We start from the raw sequence: 17,281 nt of genomic DNA, 5'->3' as shown, positions 1-17,281 counted from the left end.
TAAGAAGCCGAAGAGGGAGAAGCCGAGCCGACCTGCCGAGACGACACTACCGGCGAAGCCCTGCAGAACTGTCTCACCACTTTTCCCGACGACAGAGGAGATCTCCCGCCGGAGAGTCTTCTTCCCTTAACTGGTGGGGGCAACCAGTTGCTGCCTTCTTTTCGCCGTCCCGAAGCATCTCGTGGCCGCCTTGCCTGTGCCAAGCACCCTGGCAACCGGGATACCACTTTTTACCTCAACCGCGAAAGAGGGGTAAAAATCCTTTGTGACCGGAAAACTCCACGGCTGGTCTCTTCCCTGGTAGTGCGACGATCTGCAGCTTTCCTCCACGTCGGGATCACCTCTTCCCCTGGACGACGCCGCGACTTACACCCACTACCAGGAACAACTACCACCGCTGGAGGATCCTTTCCACTTGTAAAGGTACTGTGTTCCGCCCGGCCTCCCTTGCCACCGATTGTACGGGGTAGATTTAGCCCTCAGCTCTCGAACCTGGGTAGGCCTGGGACACCCTAACTAAACTTTTCAGAACCGTAGTAAAACCTTTTTCTCTCACCTACAAAGACTGATGACATTGTGTGATCTTGGGCACATTTTTCGCCTGGCTCCCTCTAAAGCGGGCCCCGAACTAATTCTCCTTGTTCCACCATTGACTGTCTTTGCTAACCTTATGTGAAAAGTGTTTTACCTTACTGCTCTCTTTATTTCTGCCTTTTCCCTCCCTTTTGGTAATACTTATTGGAGTGTCATCTAACGTTAAGCGCTCACCTCTGTTTGGAAATAAGTGGGGTTAACTTAGAATTGTCCAACAAATGATTAGGGATGTACATATGAGTAATAGTAACTGTGTTTGACTTTCTTATCTTTTCTATTGTGCTAGTGTAATTTATGAGTGTACCTTTAATAAATAAGTTTATACTTTTACACCTAGCTCTGGTCAGTGTTTGCTTGTGCTACTGTGCCTCTGTACCTATTATGTATTCTCTGTATACTGCCTAACTCTTCTTGAGGGAAGTCTGACTGCTCAGCCACAGCTACCACAGTGAATCTGTGTGGTACAGACTGCTACCAAGTGGGTTTACTGCCAACACCTGTAGACTTAAATCTTTTGCAGTGGTCCCAGAGGGAACTGCACAGGTTTCTGCCTAACAATGAGCAAGGGAGTCCTTGAATCATATGTCTTAGGCAATGGAGCGTTGCGGCTCCGGTCATTGAGCAGCACGACATCACGCTGTCCCAGCTTCTGGGCAACGCACTTCAACGGGCTTCCAGCGGTTATAGCAAACCTGCGATCCCTGGTCAACGACTATGGACTTGGATGTCCGGGTGCTTCACTTCAGATTCCTCGGCAGTGCCCTTCTGCGTTTGGCAGCCTTTCAAGGATCTGACTTCCAGGGAGCTTTGGCAAAGATCAACTGGTGCATGATGGTCCCTCGTAGCTCGAGAAGAGGTCTCCTAGCCAAGTCTTCTCTTACATCAGTTCTTGAAGACACAACAGCTTTCAGTTGGTGAAGGAATGCGGGTGCAGATCTTCTCGTCCAGCTGGGCTTCAAGGTTAAGCATCAGGTTTCGACTTCAGTTTCTGAAATATTTCCATCATTGAGAGCTCCCCAGGTATACTGTTCGGTCTCTCATTCGCTCTGCTGGGTCACACTCAGGCAAATCATACAGCAGGGCATTCATGCAGGCAGCCAATCAGGCTCACAGTGCATTCAGACCATTCTTCTCCATCCAGACACTCACAACACGTAATGTGGATTCGGACAAGCACCCAGTCATCCAGCACTCCACACTGCATTCATGCTAGTTTCGGGCAGGGCTGTCTCAGTCATTGTGTCGCACACCAGATACTAGACACCCATAACAGGAAATGCGTATTCGTCACACACTCCATTCACCCAGGTCCCCCAAGGGCATACCCACAACATAGTCATTGGGAAGGCTCCTGCCAGTCTGTCCTGAACTTCCCCACAATACCACATATGGAACGTCTACCCAACAGCCAGTCAAGGGAAGGGAAAGTGTCAGGGCTTCCCGGGACTTCGGGAAAACAAGGTAACAGGCAATAGAAAGCAAGAGGCACAGGGGCCATCTTGTATCCCAAAATGGAGGATACTTGGAGCCCCTGTCCAATTCAGCATGGAGCTGCCACTAGCCCATACCCTGCTCTGTGGGCCACACACAGGTACCCAAAAACATACACTAGGAGTACAGGGTTGTACCCCCACCCATGGGTGCCATAAAGGTATCCCAAGGGTCTGTTCACCACGACCAAAAAGAGGAAGAGCCGCACCGCCAGGAGTCCCACACAAACTCCTGTGTGGCGAACAAGACAGAACATAGATGATAAACAGACTACAGAGCAAGGACATGGAGGCCCTGTCCCTCCGATGCATTTCCAGCATCACAGCTTCCCCCTCACTTTTCGCTTCTGGCTGATGCCTCCACACAGCGCAATCCCATTTGCCATGCTATGGCGCACCCTACCGAGCCTCACTTCTCGTAGCCTAGGCCCTTCTCTGTATCCCTGCTCCTCGCCGGGGCTTCCTCGCTGACGTTGCCCCCTGTAGTGCACCTCCAACAGACCGTCTGCACTACTCGCTCCCCCCCCCCTGTTGCTCCTCTTTCTTCTGTGGACTGTGAGGGGCCGTGGGCTGGCAATCCTCTGCTCCCGTGAATTGTTGCCTTCACTGCACTTGCCTCCCTTCTGTGCCACTACGTAATGTGTCCCTCTTTTCTGGCCTTCAAACCCTTGCCTGTGTTCCAATCAGCCCCTGATTGTATGCTTTACAGGCTGGGTCCTCGTATTACTCCGTTGCCCCCCACCTCTCGAGGGTGGGGAGGGGCTGCAATGTCTTGCTGTTGTGATTCTCTGTACCCTTCCTATGGTTCCGCGTCCACGTGCGTGCAGAGCTGAGGGGGCAGGAGGGATGGTGCTGTTCCCTCTGCTCTCGCTCACACCTCTCAGCGCCACTACGCCATTCATACTGGAGTGCTCCCTCCCGCTCTCCTCACCTTGTTGCCTGGTGCCGCCTCTAAATCTTGGTTCGCCGCGGGTGCCCACACCACGCTGTCTCCGCATGCGACTTGCGGCCAGCGTCTGCCGGCACCCAACATTCCCCTTCCCCTATGCCGCCGTCCTCTCTCACTTGCGGTCCTCAGGGGGTGGGTCTCCGATCTGCTTCCTCTGTGGAGGACTGTTTCTTCCTCTGTGCCTGCCTTCCAGCTGGTACGTGCTGCAATGTCTTCCTCGCGTGCTGGGATATTGTCTCTGCCACCTCACTGCTCCGAACACCTTGTCCAGGACTCCGCAGTCCTCCAGAGATGACCTACGTGCTGTCTCGATGGTCACCAGCTTCCACTGTCCCAAGTGGCGGCCATCTTATGGTCTCCTCCGGCGGTTCTGTCTCCTGCCACTTTTGAGTCCCAGCCGTCGTCCGTGCCTCTTCCAACTCACGGATTAGAGGCCTGGGGTCTTCTGCTGCTGTCTTGTTGGATTCTGCCCCAGGGAAGCAGTATCAACAGGATTTATGTCAGATATCAGCGTGGCCTGGAGCAGGAGCTCTGGAGCTTCACGGCTGCATCGGTTGCTCGCTGGCCACGCCCCAAGCCTGGGAAACTTAAAACAAAAGTTCTGGCAATTATGAAGACTCCACCGCCTGGTGGGCAGCGAAGTCTCTATAATTACTGTGGCTTTCGTTTTAAGTTTTCCGGGGAAGCCCGGGAAACTGAAAAGGAAAGCCACAGCAATTATGAAGACTCTGCTGCTCGACAGGCAGCAAAGTCTTCATCATTGAGGTTGCTTTTCTTTTCAGTTTTCTGTGCTGGAGGCATGTCACCTCAATAAAGGCATGCTCTGCTCTCCGGCAGTAATGAGCAAAAGCTCCCAGTAGGGGGCTTTTGCTTCATTAGTACTGTGGGAGCAAAGTTTAACATTAACACAGGAGGTTGCTGAAATCTACAAAATGGATGCCTCCTAGTGAAAACTTTAAGACTGATTTCCCCAAAATTTGACATGATTGTTTAAAAATTTAAATTTGTTGTATATATATCTTTCATTATTCCTAATCTTTTTAAATAATAACATTTTTGAGTGAACTACCCCTTTAACTGTGTGAGATTTCTTAAGGCAGGGAAGATTATATTAACTTGTATCATCTTTGTATTGTCTGTAAAGAAACAACCTAATTTGAGATCAAAGGAGGGTTTGATATTGATGTTCACCCGAGCTGGGTTGGAAAATTCTTTGATTTGAAAGTGCTCTCTGACATTATTCAGGGCCTCTGAGATTTGATTTGCAAGGAATCCCTTGGTCTTTTCTTTCATTTTTTTGTTGGGACACTCTGGTGTGGATTTCACAAGCTAGGTCATCATCGGAAGAATTGGATTTTCTTAATTTTCCTATGTTCTCATGTTATGATGGCCAATGCCTTATTGGGGGAGGTTTCCGGTACTCTTTCCTGGTGTTTTGATTTTTTTCAGTTCCGTGGCATTAGGATGTCTAACGTTCTCTGACTCCTGATTAAACACTTCAAAGTAAGTGCAAGGTATTTTGGTCTATTCATTACATATAAGTTTGATTTCGGATGAGATTGTGTATCCATGTTTGTTTCATGAGTACAATAGATTTTAAATTTAGAATTATTCCATTATGTGCTAAAAGATAGTTTTATGATTTATTCCATTTGATTAATTATATTTTTGGAAATAAGATAGTTTCTTCTTGTTTATATCATTGGAGCTACTGAAGAAATTGGTTTAACACGTGCAACACAGTTCAGCAATCAAATTGTACAATGCACTTTTTCAGGTGGAAACATTCAGGGTAACGGGGGCGTGGCCGAGATGGCAACCTCATTGTATACGCTCCTGCAGCCCGCTCTGATCGGTGTGCCTGCGACATAAGATTAAAGCACCCAGACACCGCAAATCTTCATAAACCCTGCTGGTATGTTCTGCAGAGGGAAAAAGGAGAGGACACTGAGGGCTGAGTGAGCCGTCTGCAGCATCCGTACCGAGGGTAGCCAGCAGAGAGGTCGGCCGGCTGGGCTGCGTGGAACCACCGCTGCTGCGGGCCGCCTGAGCGCTGCCACTTTTGTAAATGGAGATAGGCCAGAAGCCTGACCTCCCCTGGGCTTCGCTAAGGTGCTGGCGGTCAGGAAGACACCGCCTGCTGTGGGGCCCGAAGGGTCAGAGGCCCCACAACACAAGAACCGGCTGTAGCATTTTGATGAGCCTCCCCGGGTAGAAAGCGCAAGATAGCGGCTGCCATGTGGAGGACACATGAGCCTCTCTGGCTCCCCCCACGGAGAGACGGGAGGGATACTGCAGGCTGCCTGGCTGAGAAGGTAGGGGTCTGGGCTGACCAGAGGGTTTCGCGGGGGCCCCCAGGGAGAGGTGGTGGGGCCGGCCACCCCGGAACCCCTCATGGTAGCAATGTGACTAGAGGGAGCATGGTGGAGCTAGAGGAAACCAGCTGGGAGTGAATAGAGCTGGGGAACAGCCACGCAGAGGCGGCATACTGCTGTGGTATGGGCCCCTGGTGACCAGGCAGAGGAGTGGTACAGTGGGAAAGGAGTGAGGGGCCCCACCGAATGCCTGGTGAGTCAGCCACAAAAAGAGGAACTGGGGCAAAGGCAGCCATACTGCTGTGGTGGGGCTCCTGAGGGCCAGGCAGAGGAGTGGACAAAGTGAGAGAGTAGTGAGGGGCCAACTGAATTCATACTGAGTGTTTGGGGGGGGGTGAGAAAAATGGACTTCATCGCATTCCGGAACTAGACCATCCAGATCTACCAGGACGTATCCTGGACTATCCTTGTGAAGAGATGGCTGATGAGGTCGGTAGTCGAGTAGCTGCAGTATCCCAACATTAAATACAGGTGGACCTACCCCTTTGGGCTGCAGTTCCAGCTGAATGGCAAGTTACACACTCTATTCAGTCGAGAGGGTGGAGTCAAGCTACTGAATATTCCGGTGCGTATCAAGAACCCAGGCGGGAGATCAGCTACCAGCGGAACAGGCCAGGGTAAGGACTCATGGCGCACAGTCCCCTTGGGCAAGAATAGAACGGACAACTGACACAAACTCTTAATGAAGGCAGAAGATCCGCCATAGCATGATCTCTGGGGCTTAGCTGCTGACTCAGGTGGTCGTTGAGGGCTGGCTTTGCTCTTATATATGTTTGGTTATGGTTCAATGCTATGCTGCGTTTTGGCTTGGCCGCGTTTTGGTTGTGGTTCCTTCTTTTTGGGTGGGGGGTGGAAACTGAATTGAGGGGTGCATTATGCTGGGGTGCATCATGGCTTGGGACTTAGGAGAATGGCCCATCGTGAGTTGCGGGAGTGGTAAAGGAGCGGGGAGCACTTCCACATTAAGGCACTACGCCAGGTGCAACCAATAATAACAGTAATGCAGGATCTAGGGGGCAAGGGAGGGGGCTGTTAAGAGGGATTTCTGAACTCTGACCTGGAGGGGCAGAGGTTCAGAAGGCCAACCTAGTTTCTTGGAACAGGGTAACCTTTGGACAAGCCAGACCAATCAGGGTAGCTATGGCAGGCGGTCAAGACTAAGGGCCTCATCACGACTTTGCCGGTAACCCTTAAAATCGGAGGTAATGCTATTAGCGCCGATTTTAAGGGTCCGTCGGATCACAAGTCCAAATACCACCGGTGCCATTACAGCCGGCGCAAGTACAGCCGGCTGTACAAGCGCCGGCCATAACAGCGCCAGGAACCATTCGCGCTAAAACATCAGCAATCACAAGTCCGGCGTTGGCGCTATTAGAGCCATAAAAGCGGCGGACAATCAGCCGAAAATACCTCCAGCAGAAAGCTGGAGATAACAGTACACAGGCCACAGCAGTAAGGACCCAGGTGGAACCACTGCAAATCAGAGGCCTACAAAGGACCCACCCATGCACAACACACCCTCCCCAACACCATTACACCAGCAGGAGCAGGGAGGAGACGGCAAAAAGGACCCAGGTGGAACCACTGCAAATCAGAGGCTTACAAAGGACCCACCCATGCACAACACACCCTCCCCAACACCATTACACCAGCAGGAGCAGGGAGGAGACAGCAATAAGGACCCAGGTGGAACCACTGCAAATCAGAGGCCTACAAAGGACCCACCCATGCACAACACACCCTCCCCAACACCATTACACCAGCAGGAGCAGGGAGGAGACCGCAATAAGGACCCAGGTGGAACCACTGCAAATCGGAGGCCTACAAAGGACCCACCCATGCACAACACACCCTCCCCAACACCATTACACCAGCAGGAGCAGGGAGGAGACAGCAATAAGGACCCAGGTGGAACCACTGCAAATCAGAGGCCTACAAAGGACCCACCCATGCACAACACACCCTCCCCAACACCATTACACCAGCAGGAGCAGGGAGGAGACCGCAATAAGGACCCAGGTGGAACCACTGCAAATCGGAGGCCTACAAAGGACCCACCCATGCACAACACACCCTCCCCAACACCATTACACCAGCAGGAGCAGGGAGGAGACAGCAATAAGGACCCAGGTGGAACCACTGCAAATCAGAGGCCTACAAAGGACCCACCCATGCACAACACACCCTCCCCAACACCATTACACCAACAGGAGCAGGGAGGTGACAGCAATAAGGACCCAGGTGGAACCACTGCAAATCAGAGGCTTACAAAGGACCCACCCATGCACAACACACTCTCCCCAACACCATTACACCAGCAGGAGCAGGGAGGAGACAGCAATAAGGACCCAGGTGGAACCACTGCAAATCACAGGCCTACAAAGGACCCACCCATGCACAACACACCCTCCCCAACACCATTACACCAGCAGGAGCAGGGAAGAGACAGCAATAAGGACCCAGGTGGAACCACTGCAAATCAGAGGCCTACAAAGGACCCACTCATGCACAACACACCCTCCCCAACACCATGCTGCCATTTGGAGCTGGGACCCTTGATGTTGACTTCTAGCTGCTGCGTCTGGAGCTACAGAGGCCAGCCAACCAGGCCAGGGCCCTGGGAGTGCAGGGGTCAGTGGGGATAAGGAAAATGAGTTGGAGAGCAGCACCAGCAAGGCAGCCAGCCATCCCCAGGGTCAGGCCAACACCCTGGGCCCTGACTGATGGTCAGTTGGTGACAGATTATCGGTTGGACAGGGCGACCATCAGCCAGTAGCTGGACACAATCCAGGATGACTTTGGCAGCCGCATAGCCACCAGCACGGCAAAACCTCCACTAGTGAAGCTCGTGTCTGTGCTTCAATTTCTTGGGACTGGCAGCTACCAACATACCGTTGCCATGATGCATGGAATGTGCCAGTCCACATGCAGTGCCATGCTGGGACAGGTGCTTGATGCACTGTTGAATCATGTGAACGAACACATTGCATTGCCAGCCACACAGGCACAGCTGCACCAGCTGAAGTGTCAATGCTATGCCATTGCCCAAGTCACAAATGTAATAACAGCCCTGGACTGCACACATGTGGCACTCGTACCACCCCAGGCACCTGAGGCTGCCTACAGAAACCGGAAACAGTACCATTCCCTCAACGTGCAGATAAAATGTGGTCCTGCCCACACCTTCATCCACTTCTCTGCCCGCTACCCAGGATCCACCCACGACTCCATTGTCCTGCGCAACAGTACCCTGCCGGCGTACATGAAAAGGCATCGAGGGCAAAACACATGGTACTGGGTGAGTACAAATGTATACCATAAAGCATGTCAATCCACAACAGATGGTGCCAGTCACAGAATCCATCATTCACAATAGGCAGCAGCATTACTGCAACATACACATTCAAGCACCTTGCACGATAAACCTCGGACATGTGCAACACAGCAGAACACACCCATGCAGGATGTACGACATGTGGTGGCACAGTGACATATGGAAGCCCCACCACAATAAAGCCTCCTGTGTGCGTAGCACCATGGCTCCCAACACTGACACAGTACAGAATTCCCACCCTGCCCACCCGACAATAATTAATTTTCAAACCATAAGCTGGCACAACCACAAAGCACCACACATAAGTAGGCCGAGTAATGACAATGTTCATCCCACGAACACTGTCCCCAAAATGGCCAGGGAAATGCATGGAGAGCAGTACAGAGCAGTGACAACCAGCAAATGCAACTGTAGCCAAATGGATTTGCAATGACACATGAGGCAGCCACTTCTGTCATGCAGAAGTAGATGGAAGTGCCCCCTTATCCTGCTACAACTGAATGAGTACTGTTACATACAGATACAAAGGCGTACCAAGTGGAGAGTACCCCAGTGATTCAATTGTGCCCGTAGGACAGTACACTCCACAATGTCATGGGCCAAATGATATATAAGGCAAAATGACACTGATGACAGAGCCCTATACACCCAGTGGACTTACCTTGTCCCTATACCGTCTTCCTCTCCCCTGCAGGTGAATCTGCATATCCCCAAGACACGTGGCACATGACCCCTGTGCGTCACCCACACACAGCGGTGGAGCGGGCATACAACCCTGCCCATGCCCGTACACAGATCTGCGTGGAGAGGGCATTTGGACTGGCGAAGGCACGCTGCCGGTGCCTCGACCACATGGGAGGGGCAATGATGTATGCACCAGAATAAGTAGGGTAAAATGTACTGACATGTGCCATGCTGCACAACATCTGCTGTCGCAGAAATGGGCCACTGCCCCCTGATGCTCATGTGCATCCACCTGAGGATGGAAGTGAGGGCGATGAAGTGCCAGAATGTGTTGCACATGCACAAAGGATTGGGCTGAGGGAGGGGAGGTTGGCCAGACACGGATTGATGGATGGATTATTTTAGAAATTGGTAATGGGTAGATCGGAAATATGTCACTTCAACATTGAATTGCATCAGTGACAATCACTACTGTCCATGCATTGTGAATTTTCTAACGTGATTTATTTAACATCCAATAATCCCCCCTCCCCCCAGTGAACACCCAGCACACTATCCCCCCTCCCCCAGTAAACACCCAGCACACTATCCCCCCTCCCCCAGTAAACACCCAGCACACTATCCCCCCAGTAAACACCCAACACACTATCCCCCCTCCTCCCAGTAAACACCCAGCACACTATCCCCTCTCCCCCCAGTAAACACCCAGCACACTATCCCCCCTCCCCCCAGTAAACACCCAGCACTATCATCCCTCTCCCCAGTAGACTACCCCCAACTGTGCAGATAGGCACATGTGTCTCATCAGGGCAACAACAACGATGCCATGCACCACTAGGATGGTCGCGGGCGCTTCCCTTTTCCAGGCCCCTCCGGTGTGCGTGCCCTTAGGTGGCGCATGGACCGGCGCCTAGGAGATGGCTCTAGGGAACCCACCGTGGGTGTGGTCGATGTCGAGGGGACTGAAGCGGTGGCCATCACGTGCTGTCGCATGAGGTTGTTTGCCTCCCGTCTGTTCAGCAAGTGCTGAGACTGCCTCCGTCAACTCCCTCACTCGTTGGCCAAAGCCTGTCAGGGCAGCAGTACATTGTTCAACAACTAGGCGTGTGCACGCGTTGTCCCGCGTTATGTACTTGCACCCATGCCTTATTGGTTGACTGACTGCCTTGATGTGCCTGCTCTGCACCTTCGCCATCGATTCCACCCTGGCCTGTTTGGCCTCAATGATGTTGAGTCGGCCCATCACTGCTGCCCCAGTGACGAAGGGCTCCGGTGGTGCGTCACATGGTGGCCTACGACTTGTGTGCTGTCGGGGGGGGCTGCATGGCGACATGGCGCCAGCCTGGACTGGGCTGCCTGGCTCAGAGTGCCGGTCTTCTGGGCTCCCAAAGGATGGCGTGTCCACGTCGGGCTGCGGTTTGCGGACACGACACACAGGAATATGTCGACTCCCTGCATGCTGTGTGCCTGGGCTTGGGCTTCCCTGGAGTGTGATCATCCCTTCAGCCTCACTACTTCCGGGAGAGTGTTGTCCTACGGCATGATGGCCACGTGGAGGTGTTGCTCCCACGTCAGGCTCCAATGCAGACCTCTCTCCCTCAGCATCGGGGCTGTGAATGGTGGCTTGGGGTGTGCTGGCGGTTGCCTCCCGGTGGCCATGTGGCTGCTGCTGCTGTCTGGCGGGGCTGCGTTGGGGTGAGGTGGGTGTTGGCCTGGGTCGTCTCCCTTCGGTGCGGCCTCTTTGTGGGGTGCTGGTGGAGGCGCGGTTTTGTGGGCGCTGTGTTGGTGTGGCCTCCTCCCCATCATCTTCGTCCCGTTGGGATCGACGTGTTACTGTGGGGTACATAGGGTGTGGTTTGAGTTCAATGCTACATATATTTGTGTGATGCAGGTCATGCCAACAAGTGTGATTGAAGACAGTAAAAATGACGCATTCAACTTGCATTCTGTTCAGTCGCCATGTGGTGCTTGTTGTGAATGTGTATGGAGGTACACTGCATGGGAATGCGTGGTTGGGGTGCACTGTGCTCTGGGTTTTGGGGGTGTGTTCATGCACACTCCAACTCTACGTAGCTGTCCTATGGCTATGGAAGTCTATCCCCTGCCCCTGTCATTCATGCACTGCACGTACGGGGTTGTCTAGGCAGCACTACCGCTCTAGGGATGTAGGCCTCACTTATGGGTGTATGCAGTACCTCAGACATATGTCTTTGCTTTCATTCACTAAGGGTCTGCATGTGTGGTACTTTCAGCTGCATGTATTTGGGGATGGGACTCACCTGCCGTTGGGTCGATGTCAGTCCCTGCCTTCGCTCCACCAATGCCCTCGATGGTTCCAACGTCTATTAGGGCTGTCATTTTCTCCTCCCAAGGTGTGAGTTTGGGTGGGCCTCCTCCAGTGGCCCTGCTTGCACTCCTGTGCTGTGACAGGATGCCATGGATTCGCATGCGCAGGTCATTTAGGCGCTTGCAGCAATCCTCCCCATCCCGGGGCACGTGCCCCACAGGACTGACCCTTTGGCTGATGATTCTCCATATTTGGGCTCTGCGCTGGCCACTAGTTTTTCGCTGCTGCAGCTCCTCGTGGTGTATCTGTGCCTCCTCGACCAGTACTGCTAGCTCCTGGTCACTGAATTTGGGCTTCCTCACCCTGTCCAGGACGGACTTGCCCCTAGTGTGCTCCTGAGACATGTTTTGGCCTTGGATCGCATGGATGGCTTCCAGAAGCTGTGATATCTGACGGATTGTGATTTCCAAGATGGCCGCCGCTTTATTTCCCGTTCCTGCAGTGACGCGTTTCCCGCACGCTCATAGCACGCGCACATAGCGCGCGCTATGGGCGCGCGCTATGAGCGCAACATGACGGTAGCGCACGGTGCGCCAGATTTAAAGGTTCGCGCTATTATTCGCGCTAACGCCATGGACCAGGGCGCGTGCACGATAACTCGTGATCTGGCGGATTATCCGCCGGGGGCCTTGGCGTCAGCGCTAATTAGGTCCGGCAGATAATCCGCCACATTTACCGCCAAAGTCGTGATGAGGCCCAAAGTCTCAAGAGGGGTGAGGGTGACTGAAAGACCTCAATGAGCACACAAAGGAAGGACACTTACAAATTACTCCAGACAGGTGTTATATTAAAAATATAGACACATTTATTACAAGGCCTTTGTAACATAGACCATAGCAAAGAATCACAATAATACTAAAGTAAACCAATACATCACAATCAACACAATATATATACAAGACCAGTGTGGTCTAACAGATTAAAAGGCACGAAATGTGTAGACCACCTAGATGGGGAGGGGTAATTAGATTGCCCCAGGGTCTGTTTTTTGAGGGGGCACTGTGCAGTCCCCCCTCGTCGAGTTTCTGGCTGGTGGCAGTGGTTACCACGCAAAATATTCCACCGGAATATTTCCTATGAGATTTTCCCATTCATTTTAAACGCACTACTTTTTGGTGCAATGTTAAAGATGTTAAAGATACCGCCGGGTTATTTATTTAATATTTATTCCCTGGTTGGGTCTTTTTGCCAGGAATCGGTTTTAAAATGGCGTTTGTGTTCGCCTCTGTAACTCCAACCCAAGTCGAGCCCTTTGTTCAACTTTTTGGAGGGCTTCTGCACAAAAAGTGGTGCCACTCTGTCTGGGTCTACAGGATGTGTGGGAGGGGGGTTTAGGTACCCTGGACTGAGTTGCCTCGGCAACTCAAGTCGCACTCTTGTGTGATTGGCCCAGTGGTGAGCCGCCCGGCTCACCACTTAGCATGTTTGAGTGACAGCTAGGTCTGATGAATGGGGGTTTTCTGCATAAAAGCAGGGCTTTGGGGTCTGGAACTTCAGAAGTCGCCACAGGACCAAAGAATCTGAAGAGGGAGAAGCTGAGCTGACCTGCAACGACGACACCACCGGTGGAGCCCTGCTGAACCGTCTCACCACTTCCCAACGACAGAGAAGTTCTTCATCCCGGAGAGTCTTCGTCCTCTGAACTGGTGGGGATAACCAGTACGCCCTCTTTTCGCCTTCCTGGATCGTCTCGTGGTCGAATCACCAGTGCCAAGCACCCCGGCGGCCGGATAGCCACGCTTCACCACTACCGCGAATAAAAGGGTAGTACCTTTTAACTGAGAAACTCCGCGGCTGGTTTCTTCCCTGGCACTGCAACGACCTCTAGCTTTCCTCCACGCCGAGATCTTCTCTTCCCCTGGACGAAGCACCGACTTGCATCCGCTGCCAGGAACAACTGCCCCCGCTGGAGCTTTCTCACCATTTCAGGTACTGTGTCCCGCCTGGTCTCCCTTGCAACAGACTGATCAAGGTGTCCCGTAAATGCTTGACTTTCTATCCTGGGGTGACTTGGGACCTGCTAACTAACCTTTTCTGAACTGATCCAACCCTTTTTGAACTATCTGCAACGACTCTTTAAAGTACTATTCAACTGTGTGATCTTGGACACATTCCACCTTGCTCTCTCCAAGAGTGGGCCTGGCCTATGACTTTCTTGCTCCTCAGTAGACTCTGCCTTTTCTGACTTGCTCTGGTTCTCTGAAAGTGTTGGTATTGTGTGTATTTTCCTAATTCTGCCTTTTCCCTCCCTTTTTAACTGGAGTGCCATCTTAGGTTAAGCACTCACCTCTGTCTGAAAATAAGTGGTGTTTTAAATAAGACTTGTCCAATAAGTAATCAGGGTTCTATATATATTGATAGTGACAGTGTTTGAACTTGCTTGCCATATTAGTGTTAGTGTATCTTCACAAGTGTGTTTTAAATAAATAATTATATACTTTGATACCAAAGCTCTGGTCAGTGTTTGCTTGTGCTACTCTTTGTACCTATTTTGTATACTCTATATACTGTCTAACTCTTCTTGAGAGAAGTCTGGCTGCTCAGCCACAGCTACCAGGTAAATCTGGGTGGTACAGACTGCTACCAATTGGGTTTACTGCCAACACCTGTAGTCCTAAGCCTTTTGCAGTGGTCCCTAAGGGAACTGCACAGGTTTCTGCCTAACAACTAAGAGGAATTAAGGCATGCCAATCCTTAAAGATGGGTTACTAAATCGGTGAAATACCTGGGAGTACAGATCCCTCCCAGGCTATCAGATCTATTTAGGGTTAACTACCCCACACTGCTCCAGGGAATCAGGAAGGCCTTCAGTAGTAGGTGGGGCTCCCTCTGCATCTCATGTTTGGTAGAATGTCCGTAATTAAAATGAGTATCCTGCCCAGGTTACTCTACCTTTTCCAGACGGTCTTCATACCCATTCCCAGGAATGTATTGGAGTCATGGGAGAAGGTACTGCGGCAATACTTGTGGTCAGAGGCACGCCTAGGGTCAACATATGGGGGGGCTTCTGGCCTTCCCTCGGCTTTGGAACTACTATAGGGCTACTCATATGCACCCTTTGGTTGACTGGGTCCAGGATAATACAGAGAAGAATTGGGTGGAAATGGAGCAGGCGGTGGAGGATGTCACCTATGCCCACAGATATGGCTCCCATGTAGCATGAGGGCGCAGAGCCTGTACATGAACCCCCCCAGACCAAGGCTTCACTGGAGATTTGTGGTGGGCTGACTAACAATGCCAAATTCACGACTTTCCCCTCTCCATTCACTCCTATAGTACACAATAGAGACTTCACACCGGGGACTACAGACAAGGGGTACCTGACCTGGATGAAAAAGGGAGTGAGGAAGATGGGGGACATGTTTGCAGAAGCGAGGATTTGCATGTTTGAGGGGAGCAAGCAAAAATGGGGGTTGGGGGTAAGTGATAGGTTTCGCTACATGCAAGCCAGGCATTTGGTTCTCTTATCCCCAAACGCAAAGGCTGCAACCAGGCAACTGACGACCCTAGAGAACATATTCCAGTTAGCGGCAGTCTCAAAGGGTATTATTTCCAAACTATAATGGCATCACCGACCTCACCACACCCCAACGCAGATCATATTGTGATTGCTGGGACAGGGAGCTGGGTGATGCATTTCTGTTAGAAAACTGGGAGGAGGCCTATGATTCAGCAAAACAAACCCTGATTACACTCCTTGCTGAAACGCGGACAAAGATAGTGAATAGGTGGTATAGGACGCACCCCCAATTACCGAAGGCCTGTTGGAGGAACTGCAGGCGAGAGGGTACCCTCCTGCATACTCTGTGGGAATGTCCAACGAACTGGGGATTTTGGCTGGAAATTAGTTCCCGTTTTAAGCAAATCCTGCGGGTACAGATCCAGGATGACCCTAGGGTGTGTATTCTGGTACTACAGAGCTACATTGTTGAGAAATGCTGTGGTAGATGCTTTAAACTGTTGTCAATAATACTGCTTGCAGCTAAATTGGTCATCTTGAGATTGTGGAAAAGTCCAGACTCTCGGACGATAGAATAATGGCTGGTTAGGACCTGGACAATCCTAGCACTGGAAAAGCTGACTCCCCATTCCTGGAGTATATGAAAAGATTCTGTCCTGCCCGAACAGACTGAGAGCACTAAACCTAATTGACATGCCCTCACGCATGTGGTGGAAAATCTGAGTTTGTCAAGTGTACCAACTGTATTTGTAAAAGATATCTCAAGATCCTGCAAGAAGGGGGTGTTCGGTGGTGGGGGGTTTCTTATCATTTATTGTAATGACTGAATGAATGCGACTTGGTCGCGCTGCTTAGACAGTGTTAATGGTTGGATGGTTACTTCAGAATATTCAATAAAACAAAAAAATTCAGGGTAACTGCAGCAATTGTGATAAAGTAATAGGCACCTTGGAATGGATTAAGACTTGTGCGTAGTCTATTGTCATTGGTTATAGGTGAGCTAATGAGAACATCCATAGCATGCTTGTACAAAAGATATTATCAGACTGAAGGAAATGTGTAGTGACTTTCACAAATACTGTTTTGCAGAGTAAAAAAGAAGCAGACCAAGAAAAAGATAAATAAGTTAAACATTGCAATGGCAAAAAGAAAAACAGCGATGCAAACTGCAGCTGCAAAGAAGAGGAAGAATAAAAGCAAGAGGAAAAACCATCTTGATGTCAAATACCAACCTACCTGACAATAACAATGTATTTCACATTTCCACGTGTTTCATAAATGATGATCCACCATTAAAGAGTCTTTACTTTCTACACATCAGAATTGTGTGCATAAGACGTAACTGTTTTTAATAAAAGCAAACATTTATCAATAAGCACATTGACTAAACGTTATGTCTTTTGCCTTCATTATCACAGATTTCCTTCAACTGCTGCTTCGACTTCAGTGGACTACATTGATCCATACAACAGAACCACACATTCGAGGGGATTGAGTCCTCCGACGTATTCCATATCTATGACATATCTCTGACAGTAATCACCACATCTGTGCTGCTTCTGAAAATCTTTTGGTGTCTGTGTCCTGCGTTGATGACGTCGATACGCCGCCCTCGAGGACCTCGTCCGACGTCACTGGATGTTATAAGTAGGACGCACGACGCCCGTAGCTTCAGTTCTGTTTTTTCTGCGAACGTGTTCGCTTCGGAGATCTCGGCGCGCCTCGACTCTTTGGAGTTTCTGTTCTTTCGGTTCTTCGAACCTGTTAGTTTGTGAAGTTAAAGTGCTTCGTGATGTTTACCTCTTCTTCCACCCCGCGTCCGGGCTTCAAGACGTGCGGGGACTGCGCGTCCAAGATGTCGGTGACGAACTCGCACGACGCCTGCCTCTGGTGCCTCGGGGAGGCCAATGACACGGATGATTGTGTCGACTGCCAGTCGCTTACGTCCAAAGCCTTGCGGGAGCGCAAGAAGAAACTGTCGGTCGGTAAGGTGTCCAAGCCCCGGAAGTCGAGGTCCGCGGGGCTTTCGACAGACGATTCGAGGGACG

At 51.1% G+C, this 17,281-nt stretch overlaps 1 protein-coding gene across 3 annotated transcripts in view; it reads left to right on the top strand.

The window, feature by feature from the left end:
* The window catches only part of ZCCHC4 (zinc finger CCHC-type containing 4), a 939,775-nt gene extending 923,164 nt beyond the window's left edge, over positions 1–16,611 (top strand). For all 3 annotated transcript variants that reach the window (XM_069631857.1, XM_069631859.1, XM_069631858.1), the window contains one exon: positions 16,323–16,611. In XM_069631857.1, coding sequence (XP_069487958.1) covers positions 16,323–16,473 — 151 coding nt within the window. In that variant the 3' untranslated portion in view covers positions 16,474–16,611. The remainder of the gene's footprint in view (positions 1–16,322) is intronic.
* The last annotated feature ends 670 nt before the right edge of the window (positions 16,612–17,281 follow it).

The sequence above is a fragment of the Ambystoma mexicanum genome, chromosome 6q (genome assembly GCF_040938575.1).
Source record: "Ambystoma mexicanum isolate Mex_15411 chromosome 6q, UKY_AmexF1_1, whole genome shotgun sequence".
NCBI lineage: Eukaryota > Metazoa > Chordata > Amphibia > Caudata > Ambystomatidae > Ambystoma > Ambystoma mexicanum.
The sequence above is the reverse complement of the archived record's forward strand: the minus strand, read 5'-3'. Positions and strand labels throughout refer to the sequence as shown.